Genomic DNA, 22,801 nt, shown 5'->3' on the forward strand with positions numbered 1-22,801 from the left:
TAGGAAGGAACACAAACAACAACACAGTGTTAAGTTACCAAACTTAAATTATTATTTCTAATTAGCCTTTTCAGGTAAGATTTTTCTGTGTACCAAAGAGCACTGATAAATATGGTTTTCATTTGCAACCAGCTTTTTGATTAACTGATGGTGTGAGAAGGTTATATACCTGAACTTCATACAGAGGAAGAAGAAGTGAAATAGAAAAAAGAAAAAAGTATCAAGGGAGATTGGGGAAATATAAATGTCAATGACAAGAAACAAGGACAGAATTTATGGAAAGCAGTAAATTCTGGAAGAGCAGGGAAAAAAACCTAGGGGACAATCCAAGGAGGGAGGAGACAAAGTAAGGGAGATGCTTGGTGGAGGAGTGACTGCTGAGATGATAGGGTGGAAGGTGAGAGACATACATAGAGCTGGAGGTGGGAGGAGATTCTCAGAGAAGAAAACAGGGCTGAAAGGAAGCACATGTAGGAAGGAAGGCAGAAGTCTGGCAACAAGCTGGAGGCTGCAGCTGTGAAAGGCACACAGGAAGCAATCAACAGGACTCCAAGAAGATCAAAGGTAGAACAACAGCATTTACAACATAAGAGGATAGGACAGAAAATATCCATATTATTGCAAATTTCACAATTTTTTTTTTTTTTAATTCTAAACTTTTCCTTGTCACTTGATTTTCTGTCTAACTTTAGAGAAGCAGAAATTTCTTCAGTTAAGAGGTTTATGCCACGGACTGTCCCTTGAGTTAGTACATACGGAGTTTTATAGCACCTGTCATAATGACTCACCTCCAGGTTCCTGATAATCCTCTGAGACAGCTATTATCTTAAATATGACTTGGCAGACAGGCTGATAACTGTTACTATTTGCTATAACTTTCTAGAAGGAGGTAATTTATAAGCTGTTCAAATTAAAAAATAATTCCAAGCTTAATTAATATTAATTTAATAATTGTAGAAAAGTAATAGCCCTGCTATGATAAAAGGATTTAGAAAAGATCCAAAAAGACAGGCAGAGGAGGCAACAACCCTGCCACTTGGCTCAGATCTTTATTTAGACAACTAAATTCTGAAGCAAAGCCTGTGGAAATATTATAGAGTCCCATGAATTTGAACAGCTGTACTCACAGCTGGGATCCCTCATCCTGACCTGTCTCTGTGCTTGGTGTAAATAAACATAATAAAGCCAAATCTGAAGAATTATCTCTAATATGACACGTATTATCCTGCTTCCAGTACTTTGTGGGGATTAAATGGGATTAGACCGTGTTTGCAAGGAGTTACTGCAAAGTCAATGAAATTTGTTCTGGGTTGGCAACAGGACCTGGTACCTTGCCTCCAAATTCAGGAGTACTGAAGGGAGGCTGAAGGGACCCCAGGCAAAGGCTGGTCCTGAAAGGATGTCTTAGAATGGTCTTGCCTGTGAAGCATAAGTGTTGAGAGACAGAGGTTTCGTAATTCCTTATCACTTGAGACAGCTTACCTACAAGGGAGTTTAAAAGGTCTGTGCAGGTTTTTGTCTGTGGCTGATGCAAGCTCAGCTGGGTGGTGGGGCTCTGGGCAGCAGGGTTGCTTGGGGTCACTGCAGCAACTCTAATTCTCTGTAAATAAGGAGGGGAGTCTGCAGGCTCCTCTGCAGTTCCCTGTGGCAAGAGTTGAGAGAGCAGCTCTCCCTCCACACAGGTATGTGACCCTGCTGCTGGGCTAGGGGCAGATTCTGAGCACACAGCTGGATATTGTATAAACTTCTTGTGAGTGTTATATTGCATCCTAAAACTTGCAAAATGCTCCTGACTGTTGGTTATTGAAAGCAAACAGAGATGTTATTCAGCCTCTATTTCTTCACTCTTTATAAATCCCAGAAAAGTCAATTCACTAAAATTTATAAAGACTAAATATACTGATAATCAAAATATTTCACTTGCATATCTTGAAAATATTGCATTTATTGCTAATATTTCATGTCAGAAAGAAACATAATGAAACTTTAACTGCAAAAAATGTATTAATAATTTGCCTGTTAATCATTATCTTGTATATGAAAGTCTATTATATAAGAAAATAAGTACATATGTTATGAAAAATATGAGCAGAGATATCAAGTTTGGGGCTGTATACATTTAATAATGTGATATAAAAGAATATATGAAAGAGTATTAATTATTACATGTATTAATTATTAATGAAAGATAACTAATCATTATTAATTATGGGGATGGTATAATTATTACTTAGAAGGGAAAAGCATATATATCTTTCTGTGTAGTTTTAAAACTATAATTTATGTGCATATATAAAAATATAAAATAATATATAATAAATATGCTGAAGTAATATTAGTTAATTTATATATGGAGGTACTGAGATCAACCCAATAAACGTAGCATAATCATGTGCTATTTTAGTGCTTTATTTTCTTGACAATTGACACAATAACTATAATTACCCAGTGATTTTTTTAACTTGGCAGAAATATCCTACTCATAAAAAATATGTAGTCTGTAGTTGCTTAGTTTGTTTGGGGCTTTTTGCTGTCCTCAAGTGAGACTTCAAAAGCATGTATATAATTGGCACAACCAGGAAAATGATCAGAAATGTAAGGGGTTTGGATTAAATTACTGTATTTTGCAACTACTTTTTTTTTTTTTTTTCCTGCAACTGATGGTTACATGCATATTTCTGTAACATGTTTTCATCTGAAAGGATACTGCCACGTCTTGGAACTGAAAATTACATGATCTGAGAAGCTCACGGTATCTGTTAGCTCCATCATTAATTTACTGCTAGTGCACAGAAATTACTGCCAGTACTTTCTCTACTGCTCTGCTCTTCATAGGGTTAATATTTCTCAATACACTGTGATATTACACAATTTTTCATAATCTCTTTAGATCTTCAGCTGCTGCCAAGGGATCTCCTGTGGCAAGGGTAATTTTATTTTTCAGTGTTGGGGTGTGAATTGTCATTGTAATTCACACACATTTGTCTGTGTGCGAATTACGTATGATTCTTTTATTGAGGTAATTAAATATCTTCTCAAGAATAATATGAAGAAAAGGAAAAAAAAAATCCTTTTTTCCATCAGAAAAAGTTTCTCTCAATTCCAGTCACCGATTCTGGTTCCTTAAGTGGAGTTGGCAGCTTCCTCAGGGGTAGCTTCAGTAAAACTTTCTTCTCCTGCTGGTCTGATGAGGAGCAGGGCTTGCCCCGGCAGTAGGCTGATGGTTTGGCTTTGGTGTTTGAGGCTTTGGTGTTTGAGGCCCAGGGAAGATCTTCTGTGTCTGGAACATGCAAACTGAAAGATAAGAGTATCAGTCATTTGACAGGTCTTCAGTACTTGAGAAGTCACCAAGAAGTTGACCTTAAATTTAGATATTCACAACTGGAAAAAATCTCCTGTACATATGTTGTTCCTAATTATTACAGAGACAAAATTACAGTGTAGCTGGTAGGCAAAATTAACATAAGGAGTACCCAGTCATTCTTCAAAACCACGGACACTGTCTGGGATGATTCACTATGGTAAGTATTTCTCAACCAGGTATTGCACAGTGAATGATTTTAGAATTACTCCATTATTCTCTAAGGAGAAGATTTTTGCAAGAAGTGGAATATATCCAAGTAGGGAGAGGATTTATTAAATTTCTCCTGACTTTCAGAAGATGTTTGCTTTAAAATTTTTGTCTCCTGCCATTGGAGCCTCTGCTCTGTGCCCTCCCTGTGATGTCTAAGACAAATATTTTTCTCAGTAGCATTACCTTATTACATTTCAGGGCCTCACCCACTTCAAATGTCATAGACCCAGGGGAATAACAAAGACTGGGAGGAAGAATCTGCTATTGCAGGATACCCCAGATAAGAAGAAATTAAGAAAGCCAGCCTGATAATAATAGAACTGTAAATTCTGCAACTGATGAGAAACATGTCATCCAAGATAAGAAGCCAGCTCAGCACAACTCAGAAATACGCAAATACTAAACACTGAATATATTAGATAAGAAGAACATATAAAAATTAATGGCATATAAAGAGTCCTTATCATTTTTAATTAGGGTGATAGTAGATTTACTTTATGGATTCACCACAAAATACCCATATTTGTGCAAATATGAAATAACAAAGCCCTTGGCTCTGTGTGTGATTTGTTCACTGCACATTGGGTAATGAATCATAATTTTTAGGGCAACACTTTGTTTTCACTAGCATTAATAGATCAACCCAACCCTTTCAGTAAGAGATCTCCATAGCCCTTTACTGTTCCAGACTCACAAGAAGTCTATGGTATAATATTAGAGTTTCTCTATTGGATTCTGTTTTGCTAATTTCCCTCCTATCTATACTCTGAGTTACTCTCACATGAACACACAGGACTGGAAGAATCAGAGTCTGGTCTATCCCTGCTGCTCTTGGGATTCCTTCACCTAATCCCCCTGCTAGAATCATTTGAAAACAAATTTTAAAAGTGATTTTGAGGACTGAGAAAGGCAGCAGCTTATGCATGCCACAATCAGTGAGGAAGAGCCCAAAAGCAATATATCTAGGGGAAAAACCAGAAGCAATTGCTGGGTTTTCCGTCACCCATTTTCCCCTTAAAGAACTTCATTACAGTTTGACAGAGGAACTCATCAGTGGCAGGAGCCAAATATATCCCACTGTTTCCACTGTACTGCTGCCAAGCTGGCTTGAGCCACTGGTATTTTAGGATGTTTTTCCATAATGTCAGGACACATTGGGAACCACAAGGGACAGCACCTTAGGACCTAACGCTTAACAGAGCTGGGAAAGCTACGGCTGGGAGTCTCTGGTGGGTAATGAAGGAGCTACACAGCACTTTGATTAGAGTCTTCCAAACTCTTGTGAGGAGAAATAAGGTATTAATGCATGTTGGGGAGGATATTTTTTTCAGGAGGTTGAATAATGCTGTGGTTGATATGAGTGGTTGGAGTATGAGCCAGGGCATGCCCTGGCAATCCTCGGAGGCCAACACACCTGTGCTAAAATCTGTGATGTGAGCTGAGCAAAAAAGTGTAATACCATGTCTGCAATCTTTGTCCGAACTTTCCATTAATGCCAGCTGGTAAATATTTTGAACTTTTCTTCTTGAATTTTCTATTATTTTCATAATCTGTATGCATTTACCAGAACCCTGTACAACTGTTTTGTTACCATGAGTGTGGTGCACTGATGTGGAGAGGAAATGAAAGACCTTTTTGGGGACTTTGAGTGGAATTGTTCTAACATTATCATTCTAATCATTAGGTGTCTAACTTAAGTGTGTTGTTTAGAGGCTTTGCAGTTAAAGGGGAAATATCAGTACCTCTAAAAGATATACACTCCCTGGAACTGTTCAAAAATAAGTAGCTGTAGCACTTTGTGGTATGGTTTAGTGAACATTGTGGTACTTGGTCAAAGGTTGGAGATCTTTTCCAACCCTAATATTTCTATGGTTCCATATAGTCTTGTCTAAGAAAAGATTTCAAGTACTTGAGAAGAGTTATGTTCACTCATCTCTAGTGAGAGGAAAAGAAATCAATTCATCTCCGGATGCCTACTTTTAGCTGGATGTTTATCGGTAACAAATATTTGTAACTAATTTAAAAAAGGAAAAACATAACATGAAACTATGCCTTTCTTTTATTTTAGAGCTGTATAGATAAGATAGTAAAAGGAAAACTGAAACAACTAAGATATCTTTGTTCTTCCTTCTTTTATGTGAGGTGACCTGACTTAGAAAACTCTGTTCTATCCTGTGGCTTTTGGAAAATCAGATCATACAAAATAGCAGTCACTGTGAGAACAGATGAGACAGAAATAGTGAATATGGAATTTGAGAATTATATTAGTTCTGTATTATTATTTCATCATTTATGTGTTGTATATTCATGTTCTTTATGTGCTGTACCTGAGGATAGGCCATGCTCACTCTGGGATGGCTCTTGTGAAGTGGAAGTGCAGTGAATTGTTGAAGCTGCTCTGAGTGGAAACTCATGTGCTGCTTCTCGTGCACTGTGTGATGATGTGATACACAGAAGGCTTTAATTTCCTTAGGAAATCAAATTATCTTTCATGACTACACAATATAAAGTAACCTATAAAGTAACACCTCATAGTATCTCCAGGACACAGAGAGAGGCACAAGTCTCACCCAGCTGTGGCATATTGCATATTTTCTTTTTTCTTCCCCAGATGATTCATTTCCATCACTCTCCTTCTCAGTAGAACTAAGGTGAACACGAGTGTGTTGAATCAGAAAGAGCATTTTTGGGGACAAAAGCCATAGGTTCTTTTTGTGTGTGTGTGTATGTGTATGCTTTGTTTTCTTTTGAGGGGGGAAGGTTTAATGATTTAATCATTCACTACTGAGCAAGGTACAACCCATCCTGTGGGACATTTCCACTTCCTGTGAAGAAGGCAGAGAGCCACTGAGTGGTCACAATAGGTTTTTCAGTAGAGACAATAGAAGCCACATAAAATGATGCTAACAGAATAACCTGGATAAACAATAAATGTGTGCATTAACTTACCATGGAAAGTGGGTTAATATAATTTGTCTCAAAAGCAGGGAGAGTGCCCAAAAGCTGATAGAAAATCATGTTTTAGATACTGAGAATATTAGTCTAATCTTTTGCCCCAGGGGTTGGCATTTTACCCAACAACTATAAAGTAGATTTTGTTGGGTGTTTTTTAACAGTTAACGTCCTTAAAAAGTTCAGGGGCTGCAAAAGTAGAGACAGAACTTTCCTGGAGCTTTCTAATTTGCTTCCCAATGTCATCTAACATATGCTAACATTTCCACATCTGAAAAAGAATTCATATTAACACTAGTTTTTATAAGCTTCATAATAGGCAGTTGAAGAAAAAAATCTGTGTTATAACTGGGAAACACAGGAATATAGGACTCACTATGAGATATGTATAAAAGCCATCAATAGCACTCATCTCTTCAGCCTTTTCTTGTCAGTAGTATGTTTACTCCAGAAAATGTATGCGGACTTCATTTGGAAATAACAACAGCACTTCCCATTTTCTGCTTCCTGCAGTTTTCTCTGTCTTCATGAGGCATGTGAGTGTCATTTACTCTGTTTCTCCTTTTCGACAACTTTTCCATGTGGGACAGTTTGTTGCACCACTGGGGACCCTCATGAAGTACACAACTGTTTGTTTTTGTCTCCTGCTTCTGTTGCTGTGTGTCTCTCTCCTCTGCAACCTCTGAACTCTGATATGAAAGTCAGAGGACGCAGGACCATTAAGTACTTATGGTTTGTTCTGGTTTGTTTTTAAGAAACAGAAATTACTGACATCCAAAGTTTACAGCTTCTCTCTCAGATTCCTGTCCTTTTTAGCTTGTTTCTGCAGGCTGTCCTCATTTCACTGCCAAGCACTGCTGCTGGGAGAGATTTTTCTTATGCAGGATGACCATAGGATATGTCAATCACGACATTAAGTGGTACAGCTCACATGCATATGTTGAAAACTGAAAATCTTTATGTTGAAAGTAGCAGATTCCAACAAAAAACCCCAGATGTTTTCCTCATGAAGGGTGCACACTGACTCCCACACAGTGCAAAAAGAGAAAATGGTGGGGAACCTCTCCACAGGCAGCCCTGAAGGAGGATCCAAACAAGAACATCCTCAGGAGACCATCCGAGGAGGACATGTACAATGGAAACAATTAATAACAATGAAAGTAACTCATGGCAAGCACAGTGTGGAGGACTGCCTAACTTTCAGCAGTAAAACATCCCTCTTTAATTAGAAAATAGAGGAAAACAAAATTTCTGCACTTTTCAAGGATGGGAAGCTGGAGTTATTCAGGGTCACGAGCTTGCCCTGGCAGTGAGCCTTGTGCTGAAAACTGCACAAAAAGTTGTTTTCAAATGACCAGACTTACTTTCAGCCTTGCCTTCACTACTAGGAGGTAAAAACCTCAAATTTATTAATTTTCATCCACCTGAGAGTTACCTAGCAGAAATTTGATTACAAAAAGGCAGATTTTCACATAAAAGCTAAGCTTCCAAGTAGAGCAATGTAAAATAACAGAATAGCAACCAGTCAAAACAGATAGAAAATACAAAACCTGTGACTTGCAAACTATGCAGTGCTGCACAAACTATTCAGTCTGGACCTAAGAATCTATTTTTAGGAATATTTTTTCTCTCCCATAATTAAACCAAATAAAAGTCACTTTTTCTTGCTACTGCTAGAAGAATCTTTTAAAACAATCATTCATTGAATTCACCTGAGATAGAGGCATTTATAAAATATTTCTGCAAAAGCTTGTCAAAATGTTATTATTTAGTAGTGGATGGAGTAACACATTGGTTGACAGAGAGGTCAGTGTAAAAATAAATGTATTTTTAGATACATTCAGAAAAAGAAGCCTTTGGGATGACGTCCATTGAGCTTCCAGTAAAATAGGAAGAGCCTTAGCACTTGGCAAGGAAACATTATATCTGATACCTGGAAAAAAATCCTATTCAAAATATTCTGAAATTGCCATATTTTTCTTCCTTGAAAATACACTATCATGATGAGTAAAATACAAATATGCAGATATGAAAGAAGAGGTGACCAAAAACCCAAGCTAGTAAGCTACCCTTTTGTCTCCTTGACCTTTGACTCACTTGGATCCAACTCGGATAAAGATTGCAGCCACTGAGTATCCTACCACGAGGTGTAGGTAGTGGCTTTTAGTCAGGCTGCAAAAATAACCCCTTCCCCCAGCAGCAGCACAACTTAACTTTTTCTTCTGGCCAAAAAAAAAAAAAAAAAGATAAAGAGGGAACTGACGTCTCTTGGAATACATAAACACTCCCCCCAGTTCACAGTCCGTGCTTGGTGGGGAGGTTGAGCTGCTGGTCTGTCTCCTGGTAACTTGATGCAGGTCATGTGCTGAGGACTTGTGTGCTCAGCTGAAAAATCAGCCGCCCTTACTCAAGGTGAGCCCAATGATACAACGTTTAGAATCAGAGGGTTTTCCTCAGGAGCACTTCTAAGGTCAGTCGGGTGGAAGGTCTTGAAAATATTGTTTCTTAATGCAAAATGAAATGGAAGGGTTTTACAAAGCTGCCTGCAAGAAAAAGTGGCATTTTACATGGATTAGTGGAATGCTTTGTTACTATGATAGCAGTGGTGGTTTATGTTCAGTATGGCTGGCTTTCCCAATTACATTCTGTGTTTTAATATTTAATATTCTTGAAAATAAAATTCTGGAGTCATATGAATTTATTTTAAAAAATGCATGTTTCAAAGAAAATTTTCTAGCGTTCACTATTTCAGTGAAAAGCTTGAAAGTATAATTTCAAAGAACATCAAATATATCATGAGATTATTTGTATTTTACAAGGGCTTGCTTTAAGTTGATATGTACAGAAGTCTAAGTTAAATAGTGAAGAAAGAATTTAATAAAATTTTTCATATTTCCTTTTATACAGTTGCTTGTAAATTGTCCTTAAGATATTTGAGTGGACCATTTTCATTGTTATTAATTAATATTCTGTTAAGGATCTTTGAAAAAATATTAAAAAGTATATACCCAACACCCTGGAATGGGGTGAATAATCTTATTGATCCTGCAGTCAAATCTGTGTCTAAATGATACAATAGCCTCATAGACCATGGCTAATTTTCTTATGGTACTTTCTATTCTGCTTAAGGTATATAATTTTCACTTGAATATAAATTCCCAGAAAGTGCATTCCTATTGAAAATTTCTACCTTAATCTTCATATTTTAAATTCAGTTCTGATAGATGAGAATAGTATGCTGACTTGTATATGAATTGAGTGTTGTGGTGTGAGTGCTCTTCACTCACAGTTGTGTAATTTATAATTTGAATTGCATAAATTGGGATGTCTAGACTGTTATTACATTGTTTTTGGTGGGAGAAGGGTGAATATTTTTCAGTTTGAAGAAGCTTGGAATAGACACAAGTTGTTATCAGTCACTTGCTTTCTAGCTGGTTATTGTTGGTGCTCATGAGACATGCCTAGTCTCCCAAAAAAAAAAAAAAAAAGAAAAATCACTGGAAAAGCTTGTAGAAACTTAGGTGGAAATGTATTTTGGTGAAAAGTGTATTACTGTGGTGTTTGAAAATCTTCAGTATGAGATATATAGTATAAGTCAAGAAAAAAAGTCTGATGATATCTAAAAGACCCCTTAAATGTATCTGAAAGAACAAATTTCATTTTAAATTTTAAAATGTTTGGGAAAAAAATCTTGTTGTACTGGGGAAAAAATCAAATGGAGTTAGGAACTTTTCAGAATTTGATTTAATTGAGTATGTCTGCTTTTCTTTACATTTGCTACAGTATGTAGCAGCAATCAGATTTTCAAATGCACACACCACCTACTCCATTAGTTGCCTTTTACCGTTCTGTCTTTGCCAGACTGAAGATCCTGATCTCAGCCTAGCTACAACCATGAGAGATTTGGTCCTGGTGGCTTTCACTTCAAAGTTCCTCAAGTCTAATAAATTTCTAACTTAAATAAGCTTTGAAATTTGCGGTTAAACACATCCACTACATCAAAAAGCCTTTAATGGTTTTGGAGTGGGAACCACATGGAATGATCTAGTGGCAGGTGGACAGACAGACTGACTTTTATAGTAAGGATAGAAGGGATATTTTCCCAAGACTGCAAAGAGTCTTTTGGTCATTCTGCTTGAAAATATCCAAGGATAAATTCTTAGCATGCCAAATGATCTCGAGGGTACAGAAATAGACATTGTTAAAGGCAAGGGAGCCATAACCTGCCCAAGAGCAGGCAGAGGGTGGGTTTCTGTGCAGTTAAAGGAGGGCTCTGGTGCCAGGTGGAGATGTGACATTGCTGTGAGTTTGGGATGACAAGGGAGGACACATCATGGTCAGGGGCCCGCTGACCATGGTACCAAATCTGTTAGGGCATGTTGTACATCCTTTATGTGATAAAAGGATCACATAACTGATAAAGGAAACAGAACATATGCTGTTCCTGTAGCTGCTCTACTATTTAGAAATTCATGAAGTCCTTCTAGTACTTTAGTCCTCATGAGCAAACTGGTTGAGTTGTTTTTCCACTTCATCTTTCTGTTTTCCTTCTCTCTATGTTTGACCTTGAATGTGTAATTAACTCTTGAAACTGAAACTGTAATTAACTATTGCCTGCTTTAATATTGATTTAGAGATGTTTGCAACACGTCAACAAACAGAAATTAGTAAGAATAAAAAGGACATGGACAGTGACATCTAAAACAGAAAAGGGCAGATATTCTGTTAACTGGAGGTCTAAAGCAAATAACCAACTTGCAAATTCTGTGTATTTGATTAATTCATAATCATAAAGAATAAATTGTAAATTTGGCAGCTCTTTGTCTCAATTATTCATAAACAATAAAAAATCTGAAAAAATATCACTGGGAGCTTATATTTTATCACTTCAGCATTACACAGAATCACACACAGAATTTCTAGGTTGGAAGAGACCTTTAAGATCATTGAGTCCAACCCATGTTCTAACACCTCAACTTGATCATGGCACCAAGTGCCACATCCAGTGTTATTCTGATTTTCTTTATACCCCCTTTCACTGGGGGCCAGCTTGTAAGACATATTAACATGTATGACTAGCAAATCTTATTTTCAAACGACTAACCACAGATATTTTTCTTCTGAGAATGAATAATCTTGAAATTACAGGTATTACCTCTTTCAGGGATCAAGCTCTAGTCTTGCTTTAAAAACTCAGATTGAGGACTTTGCTACGGGCACAAGGCAGGGAGAGCCAGGAGGGCTCATTCCAGGGCAGTGCAACTCCTGCTGCTGCCTGGTGTGGGAGCCGCGGGCTGAGATAAAAGCAGAGCTATCTATAGCCTCCTTCTTTGGCAGAGGGAGATTTAGAGATGTCTACATCAGGAAGAATGTCACAGGAATAATAACAATGTCAGCTTGCCCTGATGCAACAGAGCCAAAAAAAAAAAAAAAAAAAAAAAAAAAAAAAAGACTGATAAATAAAACTTACCAGTTGGTTTAGGCAACTGGAATGAAGATAATTATTCATTGTAATAAGCAGTTGGCAATAAGCAAAAAGTATCTGCAACTTTGTTTGTTTGTTTAGTCTGTTTTGGTTTGTTTGGGGTTATTTTTATTTTGTTTATTTTTTGCCAGGCTGGCTGGTTTTGTCTTGTTATCTTCCTACCTGCTTCATCTCGTGTACTTTGTACTTTGAGCTTTGGAATTTGATATTTTTGTTCACTCTCTACTTATATTAGCAGCTTCTCTGAGGAAGATCCGTGCGTTTGTCTGGACCAGGAAGAGAGGAAAAGCCACCAAGCCTTACAGCAAGAATATTTGTGCACTGTTTACCTGCATCCTAACAGAGGAGAGGAATGGGCTGTAACAGGAACTGTGGGCTCCTCGCTGGGGCCATCATCGGGGGTGTCCTGGCCATCTTGGGAGGAGTTCTAATACCACTTGGAGATAATCTTATAAGCAAAGCAGTAAAAAAGGTACTTTATTTCTTTTCACCTCCCCAGGACATATAATTTGTGGTTATTGAATACTCATATTTTTAAATCGTATGTTCTGCTTCTGTTTATTTTCTTTTTTTTTTTTATTTCTTTGTAAAACATAGTTTTTATAAATTAGGTGCTCCAAATTTCCCTGGAAATACATGCAATAGCAAAATTTTAAAAAATATATTATTTATATTTCCACATTCTCTTGTTTGCTCTCTCTTGTGCTTCACATTAGAAGCTAAAAATTACTGTGTTTTCAGAACACAATTTAGAAGTTAGCGGGTTTTATTTTATTGTGGTTATGATTTTTTCACGTTTCTTTATTTTTCCTTTTTTTAATTTTATTTTCATACTTTGGTACTCACTCTATGCAGTTATATTCATATACTGCAAATAATCTAAACAATCTTCTGCTGCAGAATCTAATCTTACACTTCATGTATTCACCTCACATTCTGTGATTGTATGATCCAAGTAGATGTTCTCCCCATGACTGGAGGACCTAATAAATGCATCTCTCCATATTGAGTGAAGATGGATTGAAATAGAATGTTTTAGACCTGGCAGACACCTTTTTTTTTCTGAGTTTTAGATTATTTTCTGTCCCTAAAATTTAGATTGTTATGCAAAGGAAACAGAAAAAATAATTGTTAGATCTTTGGTGAAAAGTATACATAACTGGGTTTTAAATCATGGAGTAATCTGGAATAGAATCCCTGGCATGTCCCTATGGTGACATAAAATCTCCTTAGGGTCACTGCTCCCAGAGTTGGTTCTCTGATGGTCAAAAATCTGAAGATCTTAAGATTTTTGGCTGTTGCTTAGTCCTGCTATTTATCTGCTGTGGTACTGAAGACTTTGGACATCTTGGAGACACTTATCCAAAGGCTCTTCTGGAAGAGTAGCCTTAGCCCAAGAGTTGTTGTAGTCAGTTGAGGAGGTGGATACATGAACTGTCAGGAAATGCTGAACTGTCTGTTGAGGGCCTGGATATATTATAGCATCATTAAAAAAAAAATATAGCTCCTATAAAACATCTTAATTTTTTCAGGTAATCCAATGAAAACCAACCTGTAGAGGGATTTTCCAATTGTTATTGTATTTTTCAAGAATTGAAAGAATTTTAAGGCTTATAGAGAATAAAAAAAACCCTCACTAGATCATGTCTCAACCACCTTGCAGCATTCTACAAAAAAGTCACAATTTTTATTGTTTGGAAATGGAAACATTTCCAAACAATTAAATGATGAGGAAATGATGGGTTTTCTAAAAAGCATGTAAATTTTAAAACGTTTCTCTCCTTATATTGAATACTTATTTATATTAATCCTGAGTGTTGTCTCATACTATTCAATATTTTGAAAGCAAATTACAAATTGTGGCAGTGTTGTGTGTTCATCCATTTACTAACAGTGGTGAACCAGTTGTACAGCATGGTTTGCAAATGTCTACATAGTCAATTATACCTGCATGAGTCTGCAGTGGTAGCATCAGAGGGAGTAATTTTCCCCTCAACCACTTTTTAATTTTCTTCATTGTGATCATGTTTCAGATGCTTGTACCTATTTCAAGGCAACTTGTTTGATATATATATATAAAATGTGCCAGTAATCACATAAAACATAAAATAGTACATTTGCAGAGGCTTTATTTACTTAAGTAAATGGATGTTTTTTCCTAAGCACAAGTCATACCAGACTATTGTCTTTCTGTTTATTGTGCTGACTATTCAGAAACACCATAAGACTTTAGGCAATTCTATTTCAGAGAAGATGGGCCCAGGTACAACGGCTGAAATATGTGATCAGTACAGCAGATGCTCTAGAGGGACTTGAATTTAATTAATTCTTATTTTGCCGTGTTGATGAAAGGTCTGTTAATAAAAACAAATTTGTTCTTCATTGCAGTTATATTTAAGACAAATATAGAGCTGACTGCAAAGGAAATAGATCTGCCAAGCAGAGAGTGCTCAAAATACTTTTTTTTTTCTGAACTATTTCACTTTTGGAAATGTAATTTTAATGGAAAATCTTGGTAGAAACAGACCAGCTTCCATGACAAATTTCTTTGGAATTTCTTAAGAATAGTGACCGTAGGACAGGAAAATAACAGAGTGAGATGTTCTTTCAGATATGGCCTGTAAGCATTTATGTGGAGCAGGTTGCCTAGGGAAGTGTTGTAGCCACCAGCCCTGGAGGGTTCAAAACATTAGTAGAGATGGCACTTCCAGATGTGGTTTAGTGAGCACTGGAGTCAAAGTTTGAACTGGATGATCTTGGAGGTCTTTTCCAGCCTCACTGAATCAATGTTATTTCCATTTGCACTCATATGAGGAAAAAATCTAAAAGATGTCCTCACCCAGTGGGTGCAAACTCAGTATGCCATATGTCTAATGAAAGTTAAAAAACTGTTTCAGACACAAACAGTAGAGACAAAATCTTGTCTTAAATTCTTCACAGTCAAAGTTTGAAAAAAGACCCCTAGTTTTTCCTCTGGCCATCCTATCTCAAAAAAGTTCTAGTCTATTGCACGGTAGTAGGACCAATTCTATATTTTTGGAAATGTAAGCTCGTATCAAATGTTATTGCTGGATTAGAATAACAAATGTTGAATACTTTTAGGACACTCTGTACTATAGCAAGATGAATTGTCCTAAATTAACTTGTTAGGAAGGTTTAGTCAAATAACATTGCAGTCAATTTACTCGAAAGCAAGATGAATTGAGTCCAGATGAATTTCTCTAGAATCTCCCAATGAATTGGAGGCACTTTAATTTCAAAAAGCAATACAATCAATAGGGTTTTTTGTCCTTTTCTGCTAGAAGCAGAAGTCTAACCATGTTTCTCTTAACCTTCCCTTAAGCACACATCTTTACACTTTAGCAGCCTCATTTCTCCTTTATTGCAGTCATTGAGAGATTAGCCAGCGTAAACACAGCAGGGTATATTGTGCTGAAAGGGCTGCAAACTGTTTTTGAAGCAAAATGAAAGCATCTGCAAGTGTACAGAAAATCTCAGGTGCCCTTAGGAACTGGACACTCTGTCAGCTGTTATCTCCTGCTGGGTGGGTGCTCATGAGCGGCCCATGAGTGGACAAACCAAACAAAGTTCATGTAACATAAAACACCCAGATGTCACATCTTCATTTGTTCCAATTCATTATCAGATATCTGTGCCTCAAATCAGAGCGCTCGGCTATGTTTGCTAGCCTCAGAATGCTTTACCTGTGTCTACAAAAATTTGGATAAGTTGTTTCAACTCTAACCTCCAGCAGAGGACAGAGTTTAAAAAAAATGGCATAGATATATATGTGTGTATATGCATAATATATATATATGTGTGGGTGTACATTTCTATATATATTTATATTCTGAATTGTTTTCAAGGCTCTTTAAAGAAACTGTCACTTGAAAAATGACACCAGCAGCAGCAGCAGCACCTTGGCAGGGATCTGCAAAAGGAGATTAGTGCTAAACTATTTCAGCCCTGGTACTATTCATGGAAAGGTGCCTTTGATTTCAGGAGCAAAGGGCAAAAGTCCTGTCCTAATTTCTACGAACACTGAATCAGTCCAGAGGGGAGAGAACTTTCCATTAAGGTCTTAGGGGTCTAGAAAATTGATTCTAGTAGAGTTATGAGTGAAACATGGAAGTTTCAGAGTTCTCTACTTGAGGTTATAAAATACACCTTTTTAATTGACTCTACACATTTCAGTTGAACATTATCATGTCTTTTGTCATTAATACTAGATATAATCATGTCTCAAATTAAAAAAAAAATAAAGGAAAGAAGTATTCAAAGCAACAAATCAGAAAGATTTTATCTGATATTGTTGGAAAAAAATATTTTGACATGGTTCAATTTCTACTTTTTGCCTTTCCCTCCGTAAAACAATATTATCTTTTTAGGCAAACATCCCATCACTTCCATTATGGGTTTTTTTCCCAGCTAGCCTTAACCACTCAAAGCTACTGGTAGTGGATTAATTTGCTAGAAAAACCTTTATCACCACTTCTCTAAGATCTGCTTTCCACCTGAGTGCATTTGCTCAGGAGCTGAACAGAAACCATAATAACACCTAATATATTGAACTCCTGATGAATTGATAATACAGAATGGAGAATGACTTGCCACAATGCCTCAGTGCTGTACTGGCTTAGTCTCAGTTATTTTTATGAATAAGGCCTTCAATTATAGCTATTATTATGTTTATTCATTTGTCTCTATATATCTGTGATTGGCCAGATTATATATAATTTAAAACTGTCTTTGTGACATTCATTTGCCTTCTTTACACAAACTAATGAAGCTAAAGCAACTGCTGGCTCTCAGCAGAACACAACACATATTCCCATATTATCAATTTTAAGCTTTATTTAGTCCCACAATTCTGTTACCAAGGACTGAAAAGAAATAAAAGTTATGATCAAAAAAATTCTGTGAAGAAAGGCTAGCAATAAGCTAATAATCATCATTTAACAAGTAATAGGAGTCATTCTTCCAGCTGCAAAATGGGGAAAGATTATTTGCTTTTCTTGAGCTTTACTTTTTCAGTTTTACAGAATTGTATTGTTTGTTTCCTCCAGTTTATGTTGGCAGGGCAACATACACAATTTTGTTACAGTCCAAAGTACTTGTGACACTTCACATTCCCTGAAAATGGTATCTTTTGCCATCTGGCCAGATTCTTTGTCAAGACAGAAACTTTTTCTTAAATTTTGTGTTTCTTCATCAGAAATCATGATGGCTTCATTTACTTTGAATCAGCAAAGTACAGCAAGTTTCTATTGCTGACTGCTCAGCATTTCTTCAATTTATGGATTACTATTTGACCCATCTCTAGTGGGGGAAATTGTCAGAAACAAAAGGGTCAAAGTTCCCACTGGTTTCACTCAGTCTTGCACAGCTGGGTCGTGGTATGAACTTGGCTGTGTGGCAATGGCATTTGAGCAGCTGCTTGTGCTGATAGAAGTTAATTATTGCATTAAATATTGAGATGTTAGAGCTGGTGCAGATGGATTAGGGAGCTGAGAAGTGTTCTCTACTATCTGTTGCATATTAGCTTCCAAAATTGCTCCTCCTCTCATAACATCCCAAAGCACATCAGTGCTATTAGGGAAATATATAAATGCCCAGCCAGAGAGGGGGGTAATATTAAGGATAGACCAGCCGTGATCAAACAGTAAAAACAAAGGGCTTGCTGGTGTGAGGGTATTAGTTTGAAGACATGAAAAAGAGCTCCAGATTTTTATTCCACTTTAACCTACCATTTGCACTCTCAAAGAATCATACACACCTCTTTTGTGGGAGAAATATTGTTAACAATAATGGCTAAATGCCACTGAAAATAATGGACTTATCTTCCTTCCCCCTCCTTCTTTTGTCCTGCTGCTTCCCATGTTCTAATGCTGATTCCCTCTACACAGACCCCTGAGCCAAATGGCTAATGGGTAGAAAGGTAACACAGAAAGCAAAAAAAAAATAAGGGAATTATGTTCCTCCTGTCTGGCAGGCAGAAACAGCTCTCTGAGGCATAAGAGCTGGTGCAATAGATAGATCAGGAGCTGTGGGCTGCCAGGGCCAGTTGCCCCTTTGACTGCCAGTTTAGATCAGTTGTACCCTTGAAGCGCTCCCCAAGGGTGTCCTCGGTGACATCAGTGTCACAGTGAAGGCTGGGCTGCAAATCCACACTTTGTGATCTGGCAGAGTGCACTGGCAGAGCTGGCAGATCATCTGCACTACTCCAGCCCCTGGCAGAGGGCTAAAAAGAGGAGGGGAATGGATGGAGGGGAAGAATTTTGAAATGTACGCAACACCACTTAAAGATCTGTAAAAAGATCTATTGTCACAAGGTTGAAACTTCTCTATTCTCTGTTCTTGAGTATTGTCTTCTAGAGAGATTAGTTTGTCTTCTTGACCATATTTGTGCTAGAAATGTAACAATTTGCCCGCTCCAGTTACACAGTTGGAGGTCAGATCCTGGCATCTGTCCCCATCTCAGGACCCTGCTGAGCACAGATCACAGGCAGACCCTGGGCAGACTGAGCTGCACTTTTCATATCATCCTGCTTCTCCCAGATTCTTGGGGCAATTCTCCGTGGAAACTGGGAAGGCGATTTCTGAGCCGTGTAAGCTTTTCCCTCTTCATTCAGGAGGTGATCTGCCCCATGCTGGGTCACAGGTCTTTGACCTTGTGAGGTTTGAGTGCGAGGCCTCAAGATGATATCACAATTGCTGCAGAAAGGTTTCCTTCCCTCTCACACAAATTCACATAAATTATAGCAGGCATTCAGGCAGCAAGCCCAGGGCTTTACATCACCAGCAAAGTGTTTGCAACTGCACCATACAAAGGCTTTTCACAGACAGAACCCTGGCTGTGTTATTCTCCAAGATAAGATATTTGTTTCTAGCTGCAGGAGGTGCTAACTGGCAGTAACTATTTTGTTTACCTGGTGATTGCCAAGTGAACTTTAGAGGCACAAACTTAAACTAGAAAAAAAATAGCAACTTTTGATTTAAAATATCTTCCCTTGCTCTCTAGAGAAATTAGAGGCTTTTAATTTCTGTACTTTATGAGTTGTGCAAATCAGCTAATCCATCTTCAATCACTCTAATAAAGAAAAGGCATCTTTTATGTTGGAGGCACGCAGTCTAGAGTTTTCTTCTTATTGAAAAACACTTCTATGAATCTTTACCACCAAGGGGAAAAATTATATTATCCCAAGGTTTGGGAAAATCCCATAGAAGAAGCCTGATACAGACCAGGCAAAGCAGGCATTTCCCTAATTACATATTTTAAAACTCTTCTTACTGTACAGTCCTGTGGCCTGAATTGCCATTTGCCATATGTGGCACTGACTTGAAGCTGATTATTCCTCTAGAGGGCTTCCAGGTGTACTGTTTTGTCCCTTCTTCCTTAGATCTGGGAAAATTTCCTAATAAAATGTTGTCAGAATTAGAGAGATTTATTAGAAAGTCTCAGTCTTGGTGACAAAAATTTTCTGTCAAAGAAAAAGTCCTTCAAGAGCACTGTGTGATTTCTCTGGGTGCAAAATTATCTAGAACCTGAAAAGTGCTCAGACAAAACTCTCATTTCCTCCCTTGAGCTATTTTCAGTATATGAGAAGCAGTTTATGGATTCTGTAACCTTCTGGGTATCATTCAGTCACCAAAGATTTATAAATGATCAGTGATTTTGGCAAGTGTTTGAGAACTGAGGGAGTGCCCCTCCACAGCAATAGGGAAGATTTGCTACTGGCTGCATCAGCAATTGTATCAGTTGTTGTGCTCATTTGTTTTTGGAGGACTCCCTTTTGCTCTGAGCAGGAATGTCAAGCTGCCTCCAGATGTTTGCCAACTGGACTCTACACCTCATATTGATGCTGAAATGGTGTTTTTGTTCTGTTTGCTTTGAAATCTTCAACAATCACCTAAAAAGCAAATGCAAATTCTCACTTGTTTCTTTTGTGGGTAATTTTAACTTTGATTTTTGTACTTTCAGGAAGCTGTCATTGTCAATGGTACCACTGCTTTTCAAAATTGGCTTGTGCCAGGAAGCACAGTTTACAGGGAATTTTGGATTTTCCATGTGGTAAATCCTTCAGAGGTTATTGAGGAGGGGGCTCAACCAAAACTTGAACAAAGAGGACCTTACACATACAGGTAAGAAAAGACCCTTTAATATGTGACATCATATCTACTCAGATAAAATTTATTTTTGAAATTCCAGCATCATACTTCAGCTAGACATGGCAAAAATGCCTAAATTTCAGCTACACACAGGAATCCCAAACTTTTTCTGGATTGTGTCTAACATAATGAAAACAAAAATAGAGATAGGTGACAGGATGTGAAGCTGCTTGCTCTTGAGAAAAACAATAATTCATTAGCCACAATATCACGGAGATGGTTGTGTTCCTTCCTGTTTCATTTTCACCAGTTTTATAACAGGAGAAAATGTGCCAGATGTCCCAAAACCAAGAGATTATCTTATCATCCATGCATTACTAATAACTTATTTTAATAATGTGGTTTGGTTTTGTTTTTTCACCGTTATGACTTTCTTAGTCAATAGCTTTTCTTTTTTTCAAATTTTGCTCAGAAAAGCATTCTTTTTTTTCTGAGTGGACTAGCTAGGACATAGATGCAGGAAGGTTTTATTATTTGTTTAATATTAAATGTGATGCTGACATAGAACTAGCTGAAACTCCCTGAGTTATGAAGCTCATAAGCTTATATTATATTAATTATATTATTATATTAATTATATATTATAATTAATAATTATATACACAATTATAATATATAATTAATTGTAATATATAATCATGTATTAATGATCATAGAATTAATTATATTATTATCTTAAGGTTATATTAAGCTTATATTTGCTATCACTGGCACCTGTGTTAGGAAATTGTTTTCCTATGATGATAAAATATTTCTTTTTTTGATAACTTTAGAGATGTATATGATATTCACAGGGTAGTTTTCCATTTCAGCATCTTCAGCCAAAGTGCCTTTATGCCTAAACACTTACTTATTTCTCAATGGAAAGAGATAAATTTTGTTTCACAGAGTACCTGGGAAGACAGAGGAAAGGGTTACATAGGAATGAGAAAAGAATGGTTAAGAAATACTGCAGAAGGTGAATTCCCACCAAACAGGAACATTTTACTCTGGTGCTGATGATGATGCCTTTTTTTCTCAGGGACAAATCTCAGCCAGAAGCTTAAGTCTGACTAAGTCAGAAATGATGGCTATGAAATGAAGGCTCCTCTCACTGCTGCCTTCCTAGGATATTTGGTCTACCTGAGTAACTGTGACATTGAGTCTCTCCCTCAATCTCCCTTTAAATAGTTAATAATTTATTACAGTGTAGGAAAATTCAAAAACACATTCGAAAAAAATTCTCCCAGCTTTTAGGTGGGTGCTCTACACATTAGGCCAATAATTAAAATTACATGTATGCAAACCAATTCTGAGAAGCCAAGATCCAGGTGCTCTTCAGGTGAGACCCACCTGCAGTGGCTACATCTGCACCATGGGGAAATGTTCTCTGTACCCTTTGTACCCCCCTGCACTCATGCTGGAAGATCAGATCCTGAAATATCTTAAAGATTCCTTCTGGGATGGAGCTGTGATAAGCTCTCTGGACCTACAGCACAGGCTGCTATTTGATCCCTGCTGGCTGCTGTCCCACAGAGGGGTCAGCAAGAGGGTGGGACTGGAGGAGTGGAGCTAAAGCTAGAACTGCAGCAGAAATTTGTACCTTAGAGATCTGCTGCCAGGGCATGACTGGCAGAACCTCAGTGGGACTGAAAGATTGCTTATAAACCTCTACATCATATTAAATATCATCAAAGTAACATTATGGGTTTAACCTGTTTCATCGCAAGACAAGTCTATCAGATTAAATATCTGAGTTTTTATGTCTGTGTCACCACCTTTTAATTACATGCACCACCTTCTAATTACATGCAACCAGCTTATGAAGTGTGACAAATCATAATTCATTTAAAAATTATAAACAATTATAAGGTCCATTCATGACATAAAAATATAAAGGAAATACTTGCTTTTATTTTAGTACCAAGAAAGACTATTCCATTTGCCAATAAGGAAGTATTTCCAAAAGAACAATATTTGCAGAAAATTGGATTTTACATGTAATCACATGAAAAGTTTATTAGTGTTAGTCAAATGTTCAACATTCATTTTACTAAAATATTCATCAACTTTTCAAAATCCTTCAGTCAGACATACTTATGTGTTTTCTCAAAATTCAAAGATAAAAAATATTCTCTGTTTGTGTTTTGTATTTCCAGGGTGAGATATTTACCCAAAGAAAATGTCACGGAAGGTGAGAATGGCACGATAACCTACATGTTGCCTAATATTGCTAGTTTTGAACCCGATTTGTCTGTTGGGACAGAAAATGACACCTTGACCGTCCTCAACCTCGCTGTTGTAGTAAGTAAAGAAAAAAAGCCATAATGCCCAGATACAAATGTTGAGGGAATAGGGGAGAAGTTCATGGAATCATAGAATTGTTTGGGTTGGAAGGGACCTCAAAGACCATCTAGTTCCAGCCCTCCTGTTGTGGGCAGGGACACCACAGTGTGTTCAAAGCTCAAAAAACATCCTCCTAATCAATTTTAATATGGGAATAAATCAAGAGTTTGTGGATGGGTTCCCTTTGTGTGAGAGCATCAACATGTTCATGTACAGCACGAAGAGTGCAGGGTGGATTTGCCGTGCTCTTTCCAAAATACCCTCAGGTCTGCCTGGCAGGGGAGGCTGCATTGATT

General features: G+C 37.3%; 1 protein-coding gene across 7 annotated transcripts in view; it reads left to right on the forward strand.

Moving 5' to 3' along the window:
* The first annotated feature begins 422 nt into the window (after positions 1-422).
* The window catches only part of CD36 (CD36 molecule), a 35,007-nt gene continuing 12,628 nt past the window's right edge, over positions 423-22,801 (forward strand). Inside the window, exons 1-4 of one of the 7 annotated variants that reach the window (XM_058804575.1) lie at positions 423-564; positions 12,247-12,483; positions 19,993-20,153; positions 22,319-22,463. In XM_058804575.1, the coding sequence (XP_058660558.1) occupies positions 12,364-12,483; positions 19,993-20,153; positions 22,319-22,463 (426 nt within the window). In that variant the 5' untranslated portion in view covers positions 423-564; positions 12,247-12,363. Of the gene's footprint in view, positions 565-1,665; positions 1,683-8,706; positions 8,997-12,246; positions 12,484-19,992; positions 20,154-22,318; positions 22,464-22,801 lie in introns of those variants that run through there. The other 6 variants (XM_058804579.1, XM_058804578.1, XM_058804573.1 and 3 more) reach the window with 6 other exon arrangements.

The sequence above is a fragment of the Ammospiza caudacuta genome, chromosome 5, assembly GCF_027887145.1.
Source record: "Ammospiza caudacuta isolate bAmmCau1 chromosome 5, bAmmCau1.pri, whole genome shotgun sequence".
Taxonomy (NCBI): domain Eukaryota; kingdom Metazoa; phylum Chordata; class Aves; order Passeriformes; family Passerellidae; genus Ammospiza; species Ammospiza caudacuta.